General features: G+C 37.7%; 1 protein-coding gene across 1 annotated transcript; it reads right to left on the reverse strand.

The window, feature by feature from the left end:
• Window positions 1–4,081: 4,081 nt before the first annotated feature.
• On the reverse strand, window positions 4,082–20,489 carry LOC112056261 (mitochondrial 2-oxoglutarate/malate carrier protein). Its single transcript, XM_052887443.1, has 7 exons — window positions 20,253–20,489; window positions 18,256–18,474; window positions 9,914–10,007; window positions 8,910–8,995; window positions 7,686–7,788; window positions 6,730–6,848; window positions 4,082–4,478 (listed from the first exon to the last, which is right to left on the reverse strand). The coding sequence occupies exons 1-7, from the start codon at window positions 20,321–20,323 to the stop codon at window positions 4,298–4,300; spliced, it is 873 nt and encodes a 290-aa protein (XP_052743403.1). The 5' UTR covers window positions 20,324–20,489; the 3' UTR covers window positions 4,082–4,297.
• Window positions 20,490–20,936: the final 447 nt, after the last annotated feature.

A 20,936-nucleotide genomic window follows, 5' to 3' on the forward strand; every position in this document is an offset into this window, starting at 1 on the left:
AAAACTTCAATTATGAACTATTAATTAAAAAATATAAATCATAATGACTTAGATTGTTCACATGCATTTTGTATTAAATTAAAAAGTTTTCTATAACACTGCTATTCCTAACAAAAGGAATTTATAAAATAACCTAATTTCTATTATACGCGCAGCACACTTAGAGCTCTTGTTCTAGATTTTTTTTTTTAATGCAGCTCACGATTTTATGTTAAGATTCTAACCGTAGTGAAAAGCATTTTTACAACCGTCGATGTATATGAAAAGACTGTTGGACAAAGACACATACTATGACATTTAACAAGATAGTATTTGATTGAAATTTAATAACCAACAATAAGTGAAAATGTACTCTAAATTATATATTCTAAGTTAGCAGAGCGCCAGCTTGAAAGAAGTATATTTAATTCAACTTCCACTTTTAGAGTCAAGGCTACGACATTTTCTATAGCTTACTAAATAAGTGCCTTTAATAATGCACTATTTACGGCTATTTTCTGCTAGGATGTAATGCAATCGCTGAAATCATTCTAATGCGAATCTATATGCTGGTAAATGTGAACTAGGCATTTTACAAACTACATTGCACGGTTACGAACTTTAATATGGGTACTTTTTAAAGATGAATTAGCCTTCGATTGCAATCATCACATATTTAAGTTAAGTGATTACAAGTGAACTTTATTGCAACAACCTACACTTGACAGCGTTTCTTAACTTAACAAAACTACAACAACTAAAGACTTAGTTTTCCTATTTTTTTATCAATTTGCTGTTCTACATTTGACCGTAAATGGCCGCCATTTAAACTTGGTTTAAACCAAGATTTAAACCTCGATTTTCTTCAAAGTAAATGAACTTTATGTTGGTATTCATTAGGTACACTTTACTCTGACGAACATTTAGTAAAACTAGAGATGATGATTAAAGTTCGTAACCGTATATTGAACATAAAGCTAATAAATTCTTAAAAAAAAAAAACAAACCTAAGCAATTTTCAACAACGTTTGGCACTGAAAGACCTAAGTTTTACAAAATTGCAATAATTTTGTGCTCTTTGTATAATTGTCAACTCGTTAGAGAGCTATGAGTCTTTTGATTACTTCCAATATCAGTTATTCCTCAATAAATTTCTTTTGAGCAAGTTATCCAATTTTCAACAAAAGTTATTCAAAGAACAATGCCAGTTATTCACAATAATCTTTTCAGTTTTTCTCGTCCCAATTTTTTAACAACCAGTTATAGTCGGACGCAGTTTTTATGACGCTCCCGAAAATTTTACGTTAAGTTGCGCTATACAAGATTTTAGGTATCATCGGTTACGTAAAGGCAGCAAGGCATCACTCCGCGCGCATTGATTTTAGGGTACTTTAAGTGTGACGCAGGTCCTATTTCGGAGACGTCATAAAAATGCATCCGACTATATCTACAATCCAATATCAGTTATACATAAAAGTATCTGTTACAGTAGTGAATTGTATTCTTTCATTCTGTATAATATAGAACTAGTGCCTATCTTAGCCAGACTTACTTCATATTAACCGACTTCCAAAAAGGAGGAGGTTCTATGAGACTGAAAGGGGAATTCCCATCGGCAAATACAACATCGGCCCAGGGAACCTAGGTTCCGTATAAAAGTATATGGAGATGATAACATGATGTATAAATAAGAATCTAAACATTTTTATCACACCTCTTGCCCAAAAAGTTCGCCGGTTTACTTGGTGGCGAAGTAATATTATTTTTTTCTGTTACCAACAAACAAGAAAACGAATAAACAAACCAATCATAAGTCTTTAAAAATGTCGTTAATCTCGGGCTGTATGGTCAACGATCTTTGCTTGTCCCCGTTGGGGACAAATTAAAGATGTCGTAAAACGTTGTAGTAGTACTTTTTTTGATTAAGTAATGTTTTCATTATTAAAGTAGAATTATCAGATTTTTTAAATATAAGTAAATTGCCGGGTGGTTAGGGTAGGTCTGCGCCGGGGATGGGAAATCCCTTTCATCAGTAATCCTATCATATGTAAGTATGGAGTTGACATCTTCATGGGTTTTTTTTTTCTTTTCAAAAGAATCTTTTAAATATGATTTATATATAGAACTGATGAGTCCGATCGCTTTACCTTTAAAGCTTTGGAAGATAGGAGTTCTCAAGGCAGGTCCTTAATTGTTCACGGTACTACGGTATATCATGAGGTATCATATATTTGGTTGGTAGGAGGCTTCGGCTGTGGATGGTTACCACGCTACCGGCAAAGACGTACTGCTAAGCGATTTAGCGTCCTGTTACAATGTCGTGTAGAAACCGAAAGGGGTGTGGATTTTCATCCTCATTCTACCAAGTTAGTCTGCTTCCATCTTAGATTGCAAGTGAGATTGTAGTAAAGGACTAACTTGTAAAAAATATAAAAGAGAAGTAAGTCTGACTATAGCAGGCCCTTATACCAATAGTACATTTCATTGATAACTATCCTTAACCCAATTTAGAAAGCAGTTTTTTTTTACTTTTATAAAGCTAAAGCCTATACAGCCAAAAGGCTTCCTAAATACAATATAAAAGGTCTTTCATGGATATTAGTCGTTACTTTATATAATATTAAGCTTAGTCTCGTATACACTACGTGTTTGAACCGTGCAGCGTGTTGTACATCTGTTTGGAGAAAAAAAACTCATAAATAAAAAAAATATAATTATCAGAACATTTTTTTAAATTACTACAAGGCCATCCCTCGTCAATTTTAAGCAATTTTTTTTTTCTGATTGTGTAAGTGCCGTAGGCTCCTTATGGGACCTCAGCGGCGTCACCGGGGGGTTTGGGCGAGCGCAGAAGCATCGCCTGATGGGGCCCGAAGGCAGAAGAAAGTAGTGGGCGGAACGACTCTCTAAGGGCGTCTCCTCTGAGACTCGGGCCTCGACTTAGAGGGCCGTTCGGGAAGGGTGTTTTGGCCTGAGTGTATCAGTCCGGGCGCCCCCGAGATCGTGAGTTAAAAAGCCCACGTCTGGGTGACGTCAGATATCGGGGACCTCGTCTTCGCCGGCGAAGATGCTGTGTAGCTTGTGAGACGCTGTGTAGATTTTAAGCAAGGTCAAAGTAATAACAACAATAGGCTACTTGCCTCTTTTGTAAACAATGTTTAAACTGAATTATGGAAGTATTAAAAGCTATATTTTATTTTGTCCCGTCAATGATAATCTTTAAAAAAATTAATATAAATGAAAAAATATCTACGTAAAATTTTTGTCGCCGAAACACAGCACATTAGCAAGTAACGTCATTCATAGAGATTGGCGTTTGCAGTGATGTTATTATATCACGTCATCGCAAGCGCCAATCACAAACCAATGACTTGTAGCGAATGACGTTACAGTTTATGATTGGCGTTTGCGGTGACGTGATAAAAATACAATTTTGTTGTATAAAAATATTTCAATTACGAGATTATTTTCACAAATAAAAATGTGATTAGAGTTTCTAGGCATCTAAACTGCCTCTATGCAAAAAATCTTCTTAGTTTTGTACAGCAGGCGAGTAGCCTATTATTGCACGATACACCGACCTATCGACTAGCACTATATCAGCTCTATTGGCAACAATATACCTGTCAGTGATAATCGTCCGGTCCCAGTAGAACAATGCACTGCTATTTTCAAGAACTGACGCTGGGTCGGTATAGTAAGGCATCTCAGAATCGATAAGGTAATACTGAAGAGCAAGCTGTTGGTGGATTATTTGGGCTACTTGATTGTCTTTTGATTTGATTTAGACACAATATGCCTGAGGGACTCCCCAGGACGATGACACGCTCGAAAGATGTCTAGAATGCCATCTTTCATAATATGTATCCGGTAGTTTCTCGTTTCTATAACTTTATCCATAATTGCACAGACAAACCCACAGATATAAGAGGTAACTAGATTTATAAAGTGCCAATTCTTTGTATCGAAACCAACGTACCCAGGGGCGTGGCCTAAATGACTGTTTACACAGGACAGCACGCCCTCGTCCTTAAGCAGACTCGTCACCACCGACAGCTGCGACTGGCCCTTCGCCGCGTTCTGTCCCTGGGTTATCACTCACCTGCGTGTATCTACGTGTACTTGAAGTACGCGGAGTTCATCTGCTCGAGGAAGATGAACGTGAGCACGGTGTGCGGCCCGAGGCGCGCGTAGTACGGCAGGAAGCCCTTCCACAGCGACAGCACGCCCTCGTCCTTGAGCAGACTCGTCACCACCGACAGCTGCGACTGGCCCTTCGCCGCGTTCTGTCCCTGGGTTATCACTCACCTGCGTGTATCTACGTGTACTTGAAGTACGCGGAGTTCATCTGCTCGAGGAAGATGAACGTGAGCACGGTGTGCGGCCCGAGGCGCGCGTAGTACGGCAGGAAGCCCTTCCACAGCGACAGCACGCCCTCGTCCTTGAGCAGACTCGTCACCACCGACAGCTGCGACTGGCCCTTCGCCGCGTTCTGGATGCTGGGAACGATACAGGATTGGATGCACAACTAAAGTACATTAAAATCATTTATTGGCATATCCTATCCATTATTCTGAGTGGTATTAGTGTTTCTATAGTTTATTTGATAGCAATCAATTACTGAAGGGAAACGAAACAATATTTAATTAATGGAGGTTGCAAAAATACTGTTACGCGATAGGGTTAGGGGGTTTTGAAGGAGATAGTGTCTCCTTCAAAACAGTTTTTCTTTAGAAAACAGTCGGGCCCTGTAAAAAAATGTAGACGAAAATCATTCTATTCAATATATACTATGCACAAAAATTAAGGGAGCAGAAAAAAAATCCAAATTTTTGGGGGATTTTCAACAGGCTGTAACTTATACAAAAATGGTCGTACAGCAAAAAAATAAAAAGCAAATTGTAGCTTAAGTGTTTAGTTTTTGGATCTGAGTTTGAAAATTTTTTTTTGAAAATATTTTTCGAGTAATCATAAGAAAACCACCGAAAAAAAAATTTTCGAAATTTTTTTGGTTTCTTTTTTAATCTACGGACGTGGAAAAAATTTTTTCGACTCAACCTCCATATGGACCGGATAGCTTGTTTATTCAGATTTAATTTCGTTTTTTTTAAATCTCGATACGAGTATTTCTCGCTGAGATATCGATGTTTGAATGGAAAAAGATCATTTTGTCTTTGATTACCAATATCTCAGCAACCAATGATCGCACAGAAATTTTGAGGTTGGTTTCAAAAACTTGAATAAACTCTCTACAAGGATTAGCAATTGAATTTTGAAAAAAAAAATTTTTTTCAATCATTACATGAATTTGAAAAAGCATCCAAAAAAGGGCTTTTTGTCGTTTTTTGGAAAATCAAGCGCCCAATCAAAAATATTGCGGAAACCACTGACGTTAAGTGTGCCTTTTACTGTTCAATATACCCAAAAAACCCTATAAAGTTTCAATTCAATCCAGCCAACCGTTTTTTTTTCCCACTTGATCGAATTTTTGAAAAAATTAAAGGAGCAAGAATTTCGTTCTGAAAATGTCATAATTTACGCTTTTGTGCTTGCGCACGTGTATGTGTGTGGTTTTATCAGAGATTGAGACCCTGTGGTTCGTCACTTCCACACACACACACACACACACACATACATCTTCGGAGAGTGAGTTTGGAGTCACAAAATACTGTGGAACACACACATACATTTGTGTGTGGTTTTATCAGAGATTGAGACCCTGTGGTTCGTCACTTCCACACACACACACACACACACACATACATCTTCGGAGAGTGAGTTTGGAGTCACAAAATACTGTGGAACACACACATACACGTGCGCAAGCACAAAAGCGTAAATTATGACATTTTCAGAGCGAAATTCTTGCTCCTTTAATTTTTTCAAAAATTCGATCAAGTGGGAAAAAAAAACGGTTGGCTGTATTGAATTAAAACTTTGTAGGGTTTTTGTGGGTATATTGAACAGTAAAAGGCACACTTAACGTCAGTGGTTTCCGCAATATTTTTGATTGGGCGCTTGATTTTCCAAAAAACGACAAAAAGCCCTTTTTTGGATGCTTTTTCAAATTCATGTAATGATTGAAAAAAAATTTTTTTTTCAAAATTCAATTGCCAATCCTTGTAGAGAGTTTATTCAAGTTTTTGAAACCAACCTCAAAATTTCTGTGCGATCATTGGTTGCTGAGATATTGGTAATCAAAGACAAAATGATCTTTTTCCATTCAAACATCGATATCTCAGCGAGAAATGCTCGTATCGAGATTTAAAAAAAACGAAATTAAATCTGAATAAACAAAGCTATCCGGTCCATATGGAGGTTGAGTCGAAAAAATTTTTTCCACGTCCGTAGATTAAAAAAAAAACCAAAACAATTTCGAAAATTTTTTTTTCGGTGGTTTTCTTATGATTACTCGAAAAATATTTTCAAAAAAAAATTTTCAAACTCAGATCCAAAAACTAAACACTTAGAGCTACAATTTGCTTTTTATTTTTTTGCTGTACGACCATTTTTGTATAAGTTACAGCCTGTTGAAAATCCCCCAAAAATTTGGATTTTTTTTCTGCTCCCTTAATTTTTGTGCATAGTATAGTAGGTCCCGACTGTTTTTTAATTGCTTTCTACACTTCTGGACTGAGCTTGTTTTTTTTCTTTTCAGTTTTTGTATAATTTATGCAGTCGGGTTTTTTTATTTGTTTAATTAATTTTAAAAGATTTTTTGTCGAAGCTACTAGTGAATGTACTACTGACCGTGTCTTGATGATGTCCACGGGCATGGAGGCGATGGTGGTGACGAGGCCGGACACCATGGAGGCGCAGAAGTGCAGCGGGATACCGTCGGGCACGTACCCCACGAACACCTCTCTAGCCTGTTGTATGTGTATTGTTAGCGTGCTATAGTACACTAGCTGACGCCACGCAGTTTCACCCGCGTGGTTCACGTTCCCGTAGGAATACGGGGATAATATAGCCTTCCTCGATAAATGGGCTATGTAACACTAAAAGAATTTTTCAAATCGGACCAGTAGTTCCTGAGATTAGCGCGTTCAATCAAACTAACAAACTCTTCAGCTTTATAATATTAGTATCTCAGACCAATTATAGAAGGACCTGTATCGCACTCACAGTCACGAACAAAATTGTCTGTCATTTTCTGAGGAAAACGAGCTTAGATTTTGTATATATCTTTTACTAAGCTAGAAGTTTTTGTCCGTTTTTACACAATTCAATTACACAAATAGGTATTTTTACGGAGCTCTTTAACCGACGAACATGATTACAACTTTTTAACATCGATTCTATAGAGACTTTTTATAATCGCATTAGATCGTTGATCATATACTTTGACAGAAAAGTAACGTCTAGCGAGGCAGGTCAGATATTACAGTTCGAGCCAAAGGCGAGAGGTAAGGAAGCAGAGGCTGTAATTATCAAAGCGCACGTATGTCATACGACGTTTTGTAACACATTTGCGAGGAAACACACTTTGACACTTTCTGAAAACGAATTTGCATCTTTGCCTGTTTATATTTTGACACGTTTGTCATTTTTGCACAGATAACGAAGTTTGTTTTTTTTAAATCAAATGCACCAAAACAGCCAGTATTACTAATAAAGTAAATTAATGTTTTTGTGTTTCTGATACAGATAAGTGGTTGACATTTATTTTTCTTTCTTTCACCACTGATGGTGGGTAAGTCACGTACCTGTGAGTAGGTGCTGAGCTGCGCCGCGTTGACCACCATGGCGCGCCCAACAGTGGGCGTGGCCCCTCGCCAGAGCTTCAGCACCCCCTCCTCGCGCACTATCCTGTACAACAATATACAATAACTAGAGGACGCCCGCGACTTAGTCCGCGTGGAATTCAGTTTTTCACAAATCCCGCGGGAACCATGGATTTTTCCGGGATGAAAGTAGCCTATGTGTTAATTCAGAGTAAAATCTATTTCAATTCCAAATTTCAGCCAAATCGCTTCAGTAGCCGCAGCGTAAATGAGGAACAAACATACACACTTACACACGTTCACACTTACACACAAATTTTCGCATTTGTAATATTAGTGTGAAGTGTGATGTGACTAGCTGACGCCGCGCGGTTTCACCAGCGAGGTTCCCGTACCCGTAGGAATACGGGAATAATATTTAATGTCATATAAAATAAAAATTAACACATCTCAAAATCTTAAAATTAATTAAAAAAAAAAAGTGTGTGTCAGCTCCGACGCACGAATGGTTTACTCGAGTTTACTCTTTCAGATCGACTGTCTAAATAGTGTATGTTGCCCCGCAGCATACACTATGTACGTATCAAATCTCAAAAGTGAAATGTGCGCAATCGAGGAGCAGCAAGCCGCGGCGTGCGCGCCCAAACACATGTGCACGCTGTTGGCGGCAGAGAATGGTGAAAGGTGCGCACAAAAAACGTATCGCTGTCATTCGTTCATCGAATTTTACTGCCCATATTTTTTTCATACCGGGGGTTATATATGAAAAATCGATCCATAAGGAGTAAACTCCAAAAATTTATTAATTTTTTACATTTACATTTTTTTACTTCCACTTTTTATATCGACCGTCTGAGGTTAAAAGCCTCCTGTAATGTTTTCCACTTTTACCTATGGTAAAAGAGAACTACACTACAATGGGATCCAATTAACTAAAATTTCATTTACCTCATATACAACCACAGTCTCGAGCCGATACTTTAAGGGTTCATTTACACGTGCAGCAACTATTGACGACTGGTGACGTCACGGCGGCAGACGACGGCAGTCAACGGCAGTCGACTGCTGCCAGTTGCCGTTAGCAACGTGCTGCTCGTGTAAATGAACCCTAAGCATATTTAGGTCGCTACATCGCCCACTGAGCGACTCTCGAGTCTTTATATGAGGCCCATAGTTAGAGACCGAGTCTCAGATCATTGTGTTTACCTTATTAGTGCATCCATAACATTTTTATAGTTTCTCCGTTGTTCCTTAGGCAGTCTGCCGTCGGCTGTCATTCGAATTAAAGCTACCTGGAAACGATATAGAAATAAATTAATATAAACTGAAAATATATATTTTTTTATTCTTTACAAGTTAACCCTTGACTACAATCTCATCTGATGGTAAGTGATGATGCAATCTAAGATGGAAGCAAGCTAACTTGTTAGGAGGAGGATGAAAATTCACACCTCTTTCAGTTGCTACACGGCATCGTACCGGAACGCTAAATCGCTTGGCGGTACGTCTTTGCCGGTAGGGTGGTAACTAGCCACGGCGGAAGCATCCCACCAGCCAGACCTGGACCAATTAAGAAAATCTCAATTGGTCCAGCCGGCAATTTGAGATTGGATACCTATCATTGTCAACTTAAACTGATTTGAGATTTTTACATGATAAAAACGATTATAATAATAACACATCGATTCTATAGAAACAGGACCTGTAGTGATACGTCAATTGTCTATCTACGATCGCAAACGCTTCGAAAATTCAAAAATGTATAGGAATGACATTTGCCATCGACAGGTCACGTGATCAAGTTGTCGATCAGATCTGTCATTCCCATATATTTTTCTAGTTTTCTAAAGCCGGATTTATATTTGTCTGACGTGTCGTGTCGTGACGCATCAGAAGAGAATCGGTCTCATACATTTTATATGGCATCGTTTACACTTATGTGTTGTGACATGTCGTTATGCCTTTTGATGTGCCGCATACAACATGTATGAAACCGATTCTGTTCTGATTCGTCACAACACAACACGTTAGACAAACATAAATCCGGCTTAAGCGTTAGCGTTTGAAGAAAGAGAATCGACGTGGCTATAAGTCCAGTTTTTGAAAATGCGTTAGATCGTCGATCTTCTACTTTGACAGAGGCGTAACGTAACTTTAGCGAGGCAGGTCCCTATATAATTCGTCTGAGGGTTCCTACGATAGATACAGACCTCAGCTGGAGTCCCGACGAAGGCGCCGACGGATCCAGCCGCGACTCCCAGGAACATTTTCATGGCAAAGCCTGGTGTGGCGCCCGCGTTGCGTCTGGAAATCAGAAGTTTGGTTATTTTGATTGGTATGTACACGAAATATGTTTGAAGGGAGGCCGTGGTTGTAAGCCATTTTGACTAAAGGTGACACACGCATTAATACAGTCACAAAGACACAGAGAACAATACACACTATTAAATAGAAGCAGGCGTTACTTTGCGGAAGTTCATCATGATTATATAATGATTTATTTATTTTGCTATCATCCGCGAAAAGTCGACGAACCCATGCGACAACGTTACCCAGGTCCGACAAAATACTCTCTACGTACGTTTCACCCCGAAACCGGAGCATCCTCAGGAGATGTTGACTCTACAACGTGCAATTCGCATGGGTTTGTCGACTTTTCGCGGATGATAGCAAAATAAATAAATCATTATATAATAACAATACACACATCAATAAATAGTCCCAAAGTAAGCGTAGCTCGTGGTATGAGTGCTTAGATAGCTGTTTCATCTTATTCAACCATCATCATCATAAACAACCGGGATTCCCAAAAGGGAAGTGGAAATTTTGGTCATATTTGTAAGGTATAAAAACTCTTTATAAAAAAAACGATTGTCTGTAAAGACGGTTTACTGAAGATAGTTTTACGTGACAACGTCAGAAAATAGTGATGGAATGGTTGCATTTTTCAAAAGAACATTTTAATTAACGTATTTAAGACAATAAATAAATAAAATACTGTTCGTTTTTCTAAAATACTGTTTAATAATCTTCATAGACCAGAATATACGTCATTTCTTGTTGTATAAGTTGGCAACCCTAGAGCGAGGGAACGTCGCATGACGTCATCTTTTTTCGAGTGTGCAGGCTTCATCGAAATAAAAGACGTTGTCACGTAAAAAAAAACTTGTTATAAAATAATATAAAATATAAATGGCAATAGAAGAACTATAAATAGATTGTACCTATTAGTACTAACATAAATTATACGCATAGTTCGTTGAACTAACATAGACGCTTATGTGGACATGCATATAATAGTGTCTAAACGACTGGTAATGAACTTATTGTTATCAAGAAACTATTGTTTTCAAGAAACCATTGTTCGTATACAATATTTTTAGCAGACTCAGAAATGGATTACAAAAATAAGAAAACCAATGTCGAACAAAGGTGAAATGATACACAACATTTGTCAGGACAAATTAAGTAACAAATCAAACTGTAACCAAAATAAGAACCTAGAATGGCAGAGCATTGACCTTGAGTGGAGTCACGCACTTGTGAACGTTGTGTGTAGGATTAAATGATCCATTGACAGTTAACAAACACTCCCCTTTTCCACTCAAGTCACTCTTCCCGCCTATCCCAAGTAACCCATAATGAATTACACAATAAGTAATGTGGACGGCTCGAACGCCACGTGGACGACGAGCGCCTTATATCGCAAGTCGTTCCCGCCAACTGATCGCTACCCTTCTCTAAATCCCTACTCTTTAGGAAAACAAGTCACGACACCTGACGTCATATCCGTCGCAGACTACTATTTGCTACGATATAATATACTTTTAAGTATAATTTATTGTAAGTGAAGTCTTTGTACAAAACAAAGTCGAGTCAGTCAGTTAATTTCCCTTAATTTCTAAACGACTAAACGAATCTGGATAGTGATAAAAAAACTGAAATACCTAAGTAGGACGCAATGTCGCAATGAAAATAAAGAAGCTCGGTAAATGTGCGTTATGCACCATAGAGTTACTACGTACTAGAGAAGAGTACTGCGCAAGCTAGCGATAATACATTGGTCATGACCTCTCATACTATTAAAATTAAGCTTTAATAGCTTCACGATTAAGGACCCGACTCATTATCGAGAGGTCGTGGTCCCCGCCCGCTGGAATATATATTTTTTTATTGTAGGAGAAAATCCAGGTAGTCTGAATGTTGATGTCTGACTTCACCGATACACGGCACCGCTGAACTATATCATACACACACTCCTAACCAAACTTTACCGACTAATTCAAGGGGAAGGGAAATATTGGTCATATTTAAAAGATACAGTAATTGAAAGAATATGCAGCGCTAGATCGATTACTTAACATTATTGTAATCGACTTCAAAAAAGGAGGGTTCTCAATTCGTCTGTAGGTTTTTTTTCTTGCGACTAAGACGTACATAGCGCTTACATAGTAAGGTAGCAAGAAACTATGAACTGCGGCGATATCTCCGCATTTGTAAGATTTACGTAATAGACATATTGATGATTGGTGTCTTCTCTAATACGAAGTAAATAACTCAATGTCTGGCACTAATCTTTCGGGCACGCGTGTGTATAATTTGCGGTATGTTGTTAAATATAATTCCGTGCTTACCTAATTTCATATTAAGCGTATTTAGTATACTTAATACAAATAACCAACAGATACCCGCTTCGTTCGCTAGAAATTACAAAAACTAAAATGACGGCGACTGTTTGACGGCCTCCGTGGCGCAGTGGTAGGCCGTTTGAGTTTTCTTAATTGGTCCAGAGTCCAGATGGGAGAGTCCAGATTGGCTTGTGGGAGGCTTCGGCCGTGGCTAGTTACCACCCTACCGGCAAAGTACCTCCAGCAACTTAGTGTTCCGGTACAATGTCGTGTAGAAACCGAAATGGGTGTGTATTTTCATCCTACTCCTAACAAGTTAACCCGTTTCCATCTTAGATTGCATCATCACTTACCATCAGCAGGGCTAGCACGGGCAAGGGAGAAATTTATCCACGGGGAGAGGATAAAACGTTTATCCCCCACACTCGTTTTATCCACTCACCGCGCATGGGCACGTCGGTGGATATAATATCCCCGGTGGATAAACGGAGGGAAAGACTTGTCAACCCATTTGTATATATCTTATAAATTGGCATTAGGTATATTAATAGTCCGAAATAAACGTAAATTTGATAATATTTGGTTATTTTGTGCATATTATTTATCTGTTTACTGTTGGCATTGTTTTGTTTGGTGATTGTTTTTTGCGGTGGTTTGTAGTAGGTATCTATAGTATCTATCATACTAGCGGACCCGGTCAAGCTTCGTTGTGACATAAGTGCACTTATTCTCTATCCCTACTCTACCCTTCTTTACCTCTACCCCTACCCTACCCCTGCCCTACCCCTACCCTACCCCTGCCCTACCCCTGCCCTACCCTACCCCTACCCTACCCCTACCCACTAGAAAAGATCTCCACGCGTAATGTCAATCGGGGATTAATTTGTCTTTCCCTTGTGGCCATGCTATGACCGGTGGATTTATATCCTTAGTCAGTGGATATAATTGGTGGATAAAAATTTTATCCCTTGCCCATGCTAGCCCGGCAGGTGAGATTGTGGTCAAGGGCTAACTTGTAAAGAATAAAAAAAAAGTTATTAAAACTTAGGACCTACATTTAACGTTGGCAAGGATATGTTGCAGTTATCACCGACATGATAAATTAGATAAATGATTTATCAATATGTTTGAACAGTCACATTTTATCAAATGTATTGCTCAACTTAGCGTTATCAAATACTCTAGATATAATATTCTATTTATGGGTAATATGATTTCTTGTTGTAAACAATATATTCTCATTGGTCCAGCGGTTAAGGATGTTGTGGCTACCTCAGATCAATTACCTATGGACTTGCATCGTACTCAAATTTATTAACAAAATTGTGTCTTATTTGAGGGGGTCGAGGTAAACTCACGCATAGGAAATATTTAACACCAATAATATATCTTCACCTTAAACACAACTATAAATTGAAATCGTAATGTACACACGTATAATTCTAACACAATGAATTATTGATTCTATAGACGCAGTTTGTATAAACACGTTATAAATCTCGATCATATAATGACAAAAGATGGACTATTGAAACAACAGGATGGAAAGGTCAATTAGGAAAAGTAATGTCGGAAGACCAATCAGACGGTGGGCTGATGATATCACTCAGATAGCCGGAAACGAATGGATGAAATCTGGCAAAGACAGGGAGTTGTGGAAGAAGATGGAGGAGGCCTTTATCCTTTCAGGGGTCCATATTTAATAAGAACATACTGACTTATATTACTAACATAATTAAAAAAACTCGCTAAGAAACTACTAACAACTTTTGAAATGTAAATAACACTAACATTATAAAGGCGAAAGTTTGTGTGTAAATGTGAAAGTGTGTAAGTATGTTTGTTCCTTTACGCAGCGGCTACTGAAGCGATTTGGCTGAAATTTGGAATGGAAATAGATTTTAATCTGGATTAACACATAGGCTACCCGGAATTCTTTTTTGCTTTTCATCCCGGAAAAATCTATGGTTCCCGCGGGATTTGTGAAAAACTGAATTCCACGCGGACGAAGTCGCGGGCGTCCGCTAGTATGGAATAAACGGCTTATTTATTATTTATTATTATTATTATTATCTCAATCATATACTTTAGACAGAGGGGTAACGTTTAGCGAGGCAGGTGAGGTCTTATGGTAATCGGTCTGAGGTGCCTACAGATCATAGTTTCAATTTGATTCCTGGGTTGGCCTATGAAATAGTGGTTTGTTTCTTTTGAAGAAAGAAGAAAGAAAAATGTATAAATCGTTCCTGTGTTGAGTTATATTTTTGTAAAATGATCAGTGAACGACTATTTATTATAGGTATATAAAACATGCGAAAATATTACTAGAAGGGGTTGAAATATGGGCTGAAAGTATACCTACATCGAGTTTCTCGAGAGTCGAGCGAGACGAAGTCCGCTAGTTCTTATTAAACCTACCAAGTAGTATTATATAAGGAGAAAAGCCATGCAAAGTATCAAATAAAAAATTGAAAGAGTGATTAAGTACTACAATTTTATCATTTAGGCTAAAGGCCGCAATCGTTTCGTGATATCGCAACAGTGCCAAATAATACTTGCATAACATTCCGAGGTTTATCAGCTACGACTTGTTTGTACACAAATAGTGAAATAGCCATAATTATTGGCCAATAAATAAGTAAATGGGTACAATATTGATTTTGGTTTTATGTACCTATGTTTAAAAATTAAATTCCTTTTGTATATTATAATAAATCTGTAGAGAGGTCAATTCTGTACATGAATTATATTTCCAAAATAACTATCAGGGGTGAGGGGGTGATTAGTGATCGATACTGATGCCAAAAATGGAATCAGTAAAATTTTTGTCTGTCTGTATGTTCGTTATAGAAACTAAAACTACTCGACGGATTTTAACGAAACTTGGTACAATTGTTCTTCATACTCCTGGGCGGGTTATAGAATACTTTTCATCACGCTACGATCAATAGGAGCAGAGCATTGAAGGGAAATGTTGGGAAAACGGGAGAAGGTACTCCATTTTTAAAGCTTCCAGTCGCGTGTGCAGCTTTAATGAGTAGGATAGAGGTAGGGTAGGGTAGAATAGGGTAGGGGTAGGTTAAGGGTAGGGTAAGGGTAGGGTAGGAGTAGGGGTAGTTAAGTTTACATTGACTTTCACGCAGACGAAGTCGCGAGCGTCCGCTACTTAATAATAAAAAATCATAAGAAGACCTATATTCTGAAATTAACAAAATAAGTAATCATTATCAACCCATATTCGGCTCACCATTGTGCACGAGTCTCCTCTCAGACTGAGAGGAAATTTTGAGAAATTAAATATCACTTGTCTCAAACGGTGAAGCAAAAACATCGTGAGGAAACCTGAGAATTTTCTTAATTCTCTATGTGTGTGAAGTCTGCCAATCCCCATTGTGCGAGCTGGTGGACCAAGGCCCAAGTTAAGTAATACAAATATATTATATTCGTCGTCATCAACCCATATTCGGCTCACTGCTGAGCTCGAGTCTCCTCTCAGAATGAGAGGGGTTAGGCCAATAGTCCACCACGCTGGCCCAATGCGGATTGGCAGACTTCACACACGCAGAGAATTAAGATAATTCTCTGGTATGCAGGTTTCCTCACGATGTTTTCCTTCACCGATTGAGACACGTGATATAAAATGCACACAACTGAAAAGTTGGAGGTGCATGCCCCGGACCGGATTCGAACCCACACCCTCCGGAATCGGAGGCAGAGGTCATATCCACTGGGCTATCACGGCTCTATATAGAGCCGTGATATTATATTAAAGTAATACAAATATATTATATTAGGGTAGGTTCAGAGTGCCTGTTGACATAAGCCTCCTCTAGTCTTTACCAAGTATATAAATAAGTTCTTTTATTTCTCTCTAAATTTTACATTTATAATCTCAAGAGTTAATTAAAAGCTTGCTAAATGCGTGACTAGTGTAACCTTATCTACGAACTTAAATATTATCAACCTTGTCCATTTGTTGACCTTACTGTTGCTTAGCCTTACCTTTAAATTTCACTGTGGACAAATATTCTAAGGCCACCTTCCGTATAAATCTGTATGAGATTATTGGTAAGTGCGCCTTTAAGAGTGTGCAATATGTAATTTGGTAGTTACAAATGGTTCTGGATCTCAGATTCTGAAAAAGTTAGGAGCCTGATATTTGGGTAAATGATATTTCGAAGTGTTAGCTTCGTTATGACTATACAAAATACACAATTTGTAAAACTTTTCTCGATAGTTTATTTTTTTGAAAAATACATGTTTTGCTCACATTTTGCTTTCAATCTCAGGAAAAGCAAACTTATTTTCTTAAATTTTTGTTTTGTATAGAAAATTAGGTATATATCTTGAACATGGCCATTTTGTTTTTCGTTATGTTGTTTAATTTACTTGCAATTCGGTAAAAATTGTTTTGGCGCTCACGTCATAAAATTTGCGTCGCGCGTCAATCGCTCCGTGCTTTTCCCTCACGTGAAAGTCATAATTCGGCGTTTCGTTTGCGCTTCGAATTTTATCCATATCGTACCGTCGCGCTGCGCGCTCTTAATTGTGTATGGGCTACAGTAATATAACAAAAATAACCCCACCGTCATGAATAGCTAAACTATAGCTTAGCAACTTCGGTCGTAACATTCCGATGTTGCGCGCGGGCCGGGGCGCGTGTAGTGATGAATGAAAAACCCACGACTGATGCACGCCTGCACGCATGATTTCTAACCCGCGCAGTCTTTCCCCCTGTCGCCCACATATCATGGAAGTGTTATCAACGTACTTGTCAGATTATATACAAAAGTGAAAGTCGCTGTGCAATCAACAAATAAATCGCTAGTCAATTTACACCTAATAAATAATTTTAATTAATTTGTTCGCAAATTAATGATAATAAATTTGATTAATATAACAATCAGATATAGTTAATATATTTTGAATAACACTTTAGAAACATACAATACATAATTCTAAATAAATAAGGTACTTTACTTACAATTGTAAATGTTATCGCAGAAAACATTGCATAATTTATTATAATAAATTCTAGACTATATCTTTCGTCTTTTGTATTGTCTTAGAAGTAAGTTCTTACCAAATTTGGCTAGGCAGGGAGAACAACACGAGCAGAGAACAGGGAGTGTTGATCGATCGTCAAAGAATTTCTTAACCCTACATACTGTAGTCACAAGTTCAGGACTCCGCTCGGAGTTTTTCTCTCCACCACGCGACGGACCCGGCACCCGCACGGTGAATTAATGGAATGCTAAGATATTAGTCTCCGTTCATATTACTGAATTTACGTCTTATTTAAGTAGTTATGCATCAAACTTCGAAATCCTCTGAAGATACAGTTGTGCAATAAAGCAAAACATCCCAACTATGTTACTGTTAATAATAGCTACATCAGTTTGGTATGTTGCGATACCAGATATTCTGGGGAATAGCTAAATTCGGACTTTTTGCTGTGATTTTGTTAGCATGTAACATACCTATAGCATAAAATATCGTTGACATTGGTACTCACTTATAAAATAAGCTGCTGGAAGGGCCACCCCTCAGTACAAAACGCAGTGTTGGTAGACCCCCCACGAGATGGACTAACAACATCAAGAGAGTCAAAGGGATTCGCTGGATGCAGGCGGCTCAGTATTGTGATGTTTGGAAGTCCCTACAAAAGGCCTATGTCCTGTAGTGGATATCCATCGGCTGATATGATGATGATGATGATCACACAAAAAGTAAAACTATAGAAATTGTAATGTTATCATCAATTGTAAATTATAATACTGTATGATTTTTTAAAAAAGGGCAACTATTGAGTTTCTTGCCGGTTTCTCTCAGCAGAAACTGCCTTCTGAACCGGTGGTAGAATCTTTACAAATAGTCAACTGACATTTGTAAAGATTTTGATTTTGATTTGATGAAATACTCACTCTTTGTAGGCATCAAACAGAAGGTTGTAGATCCCGAGTCTGGTGGTGGTGTAGGTGGCCTGTCGGAGAAGGCCTGCCGAGAGGCCTGTGTACAGTGAGAAGAAGCCTTCCCTGGCCACTATCTCTCCGGCCACAGCAAACGACGTGCGACCACTGCCACTCAGCTGCATCCGAGTTTTGATCAAATCTAATGGCTGGACTACACATGTGGCCGCCATTCTGAAATTAATTTACAAATTATGATAATATACAGAAAGTAATTACTGTATGTTAGTCTTATCAGTACTCAAAAACAGCTTAATCAAATAAAAGTTTAACGAATATAAAAACTGTGATTATGGAATGGTAATTTATATGGGTGTAACAATAAAAAGCAGCAGAACAAACACAAACATGAATTTAATAATTTTCAATATTGTTTAGTTATTTATTCAGAAATAGGCAGGAGTTTAAAAACTTAGTGTGTTTTTTTCTTGTTTGGAAGGTTTTAGAAGCTTCTTCAATTCAGAACATTTGCCCTGGGGGATTGATAAAAAGATGTATTTTTCTTCAAGAAACATATTTTTATTGTGCCAGTCATTAACCAGATCCATATTTACACATCATATTATCATCTTCATATACTTTTATATGGTATGGGGTATACCTGGGTTCCCTGGGCCGTATGGGCCAGTGGGCATTTCCCTTTGCAAGGGCATTTTTGTTGTATGTACAATGAACTTTATGAGGCTAGTCAGCATTATCAGTCTATTTTAACTGCCCACTACATGGCCAAAGCTCCCTCTTTATAGGAGAGGGGATATGGACCTTAGACCCACTACGCAATGAAGGTGGCCACAATATCATCAGCATCATCATCAAGCATTGCCAAGAGTACTATAATGTATAGTATTGTTCTATATTTTGGGTCTGAGTACTATATACTGTTGAAGAAACATATGGTACACAAAAGTACTATAGTTTCAACACAAAAATAGTTTCTAACAAACAAAATTTTTATTTTAAAACTTTATGAACATTAGTTTTTGACATGCAATAGTGTCTAGTCTGTCCGAACTTGTCTATCTTACTGGGTTCCAAACATTAAACAATCAAATTGGAAAAAAAATTGCTTTGGTTCAAAAATTTAAAAATCAAATGTAAAAAGGCATAAGAGGCAAATAAATCTTAAAAAATGCAATGTAATAAATAAATGAAAAATAAATGTCGATTCTTTGCTTATTTTATAAAATACTATATTTTATTTAAGTATACTTTGTTTTATTACAGCGAAGTCTGCAAATACTATAAGTATTTTTCTGAAAAAATATAGGCAACCCTAGATTACCATTAACAACCGATGGATGTACTCCAATGCTGGATATAGGCCTCTTGCATGAATTCCAAACTTCCCTGCAACCCACATGATGTCCTCGGTACTAGATGGACCGAGTAGGTGGGTAGACCACAACTTTTTAATTCTTGCACTTTTTGTAGGCCATTGCAACCCTGCCAGATATTCCTATTGTTATTAACATAATTTATAATAACAAATGATAAGCTCTTTTTACCATGTTTATTGAACTCAGGACACCTTCTGAACATACAATTGCACCAGAAGGTACAACATATGTTTAACATACCTACCTACATTGATTACGTACAAATTCGTAAAATATACAAAAATATTTGAGAAGAATTTTTAGATCTTGATTACTATAACCAGGTATTTCAACAAAGTGTGTTACATAATCTTAATAATAATTACCAACAACAAGTTGGAAATATTATGTTCGAGGTCATAATAATTACTACTCAGTTCCTAATTCGCTACAAACATCAATGCAAATTTATAGTAAGTAGTAAAAATTTTAACGATCTACTTCGATGACCATCGAAATATTTTTAACAGTATGAAAATTGAAATTGGCGGAATTTTAAACATGTAACTGTTACCAAATAACCTGTGGTAACACGGCAATGACATTGATCGTCATAAAAATAAGGTGAATGAATACCCGGCTAGTCCTCCAAAGGCGAACTTGAGTCCATTGGGGATGTATCGTTCTTTAGGCGGCGCCCCGGCCATCTTGTACTGGCCACACAAATATTGGTAACTTGAAAACTACGTGAACTAGCACCTCGCGATACACATCACCTCCGTCGAAAGTCGAAACTTTGAATATTTCTGCATAAACTTCGGGTTCGTAGAATTTCGTATCAGATTGGAATTTCAAAACATCTATTTAATGACATTGACACTGACACTTGACAGAAATGAGTTGACAATGACAATTGAAATTGCCGCGTGACGTTTTTTTTTGCGATGTAGTTTGACACATGGCACCTAAAAAGTCATGAATTGAATCGTTCTGAAATCGGTAGAGCTAAGACCGTTATCACCGGGCAAATTTTTAAAAATGAGATGGCATTCCCAAAATTAGAGTATATAAATATTGGAATACTAACTTTTACCCGCGATACCAGCCGATGGACGTTCATTGCAGGACATGAGCCTTTTACAGCGACTTCCAAACATCATGATCGAGCTGCCTGCATCTAGCGAATCCCTGCTATCTTTAATTTAGAAAAGCTGTTCACAAAAGAACAGTATTTAAAATATTTAAAAACAGATTAGAACATTTAAGATGCCATTTTTCTTGAATAATATTGAAAATTACTGATGCGAAAAAAATAATTTA

Source organism: Bicyclus anynana, chromosome 19 (assembly GCF_947172395.1).
Source record: "Bicyclus anynana chromosome 19, ilBicAnyn1.1, whole genome shotgun sequence".
NCBI classification, from domain to species: Eukaryota; Metazoa; Arthropoda; class Insecta; order Lepidoptera; family Nymphalidae; genus Bicyclus; species Bicyclus anynana.

Bases quoted from the DNA above. Each gene is read 5' to 3' on its own strand.
- LOC112056261 (XM_052887443.1), bottom strand. From the start codon at position 20,323: ATGGCCGGGGCGCCGCCTAAAGAACGATACATCCCCAATGGACTCAAG. The intron at 8,996-9,913 runs GTCTGTATCTAT...TATCGTTTCCAG, and splicing joins TCGTCGGGACTCCAGCTGAG to GTAGCTTTAATTCGAATGAC. The intron at 4,479-6,729 runs GTCAGTAGTACA...TATCGTTCCCAG, and splicing joins GTGGACATCATCAAGACACG to CATCCAGAACGCGGCGAAGG.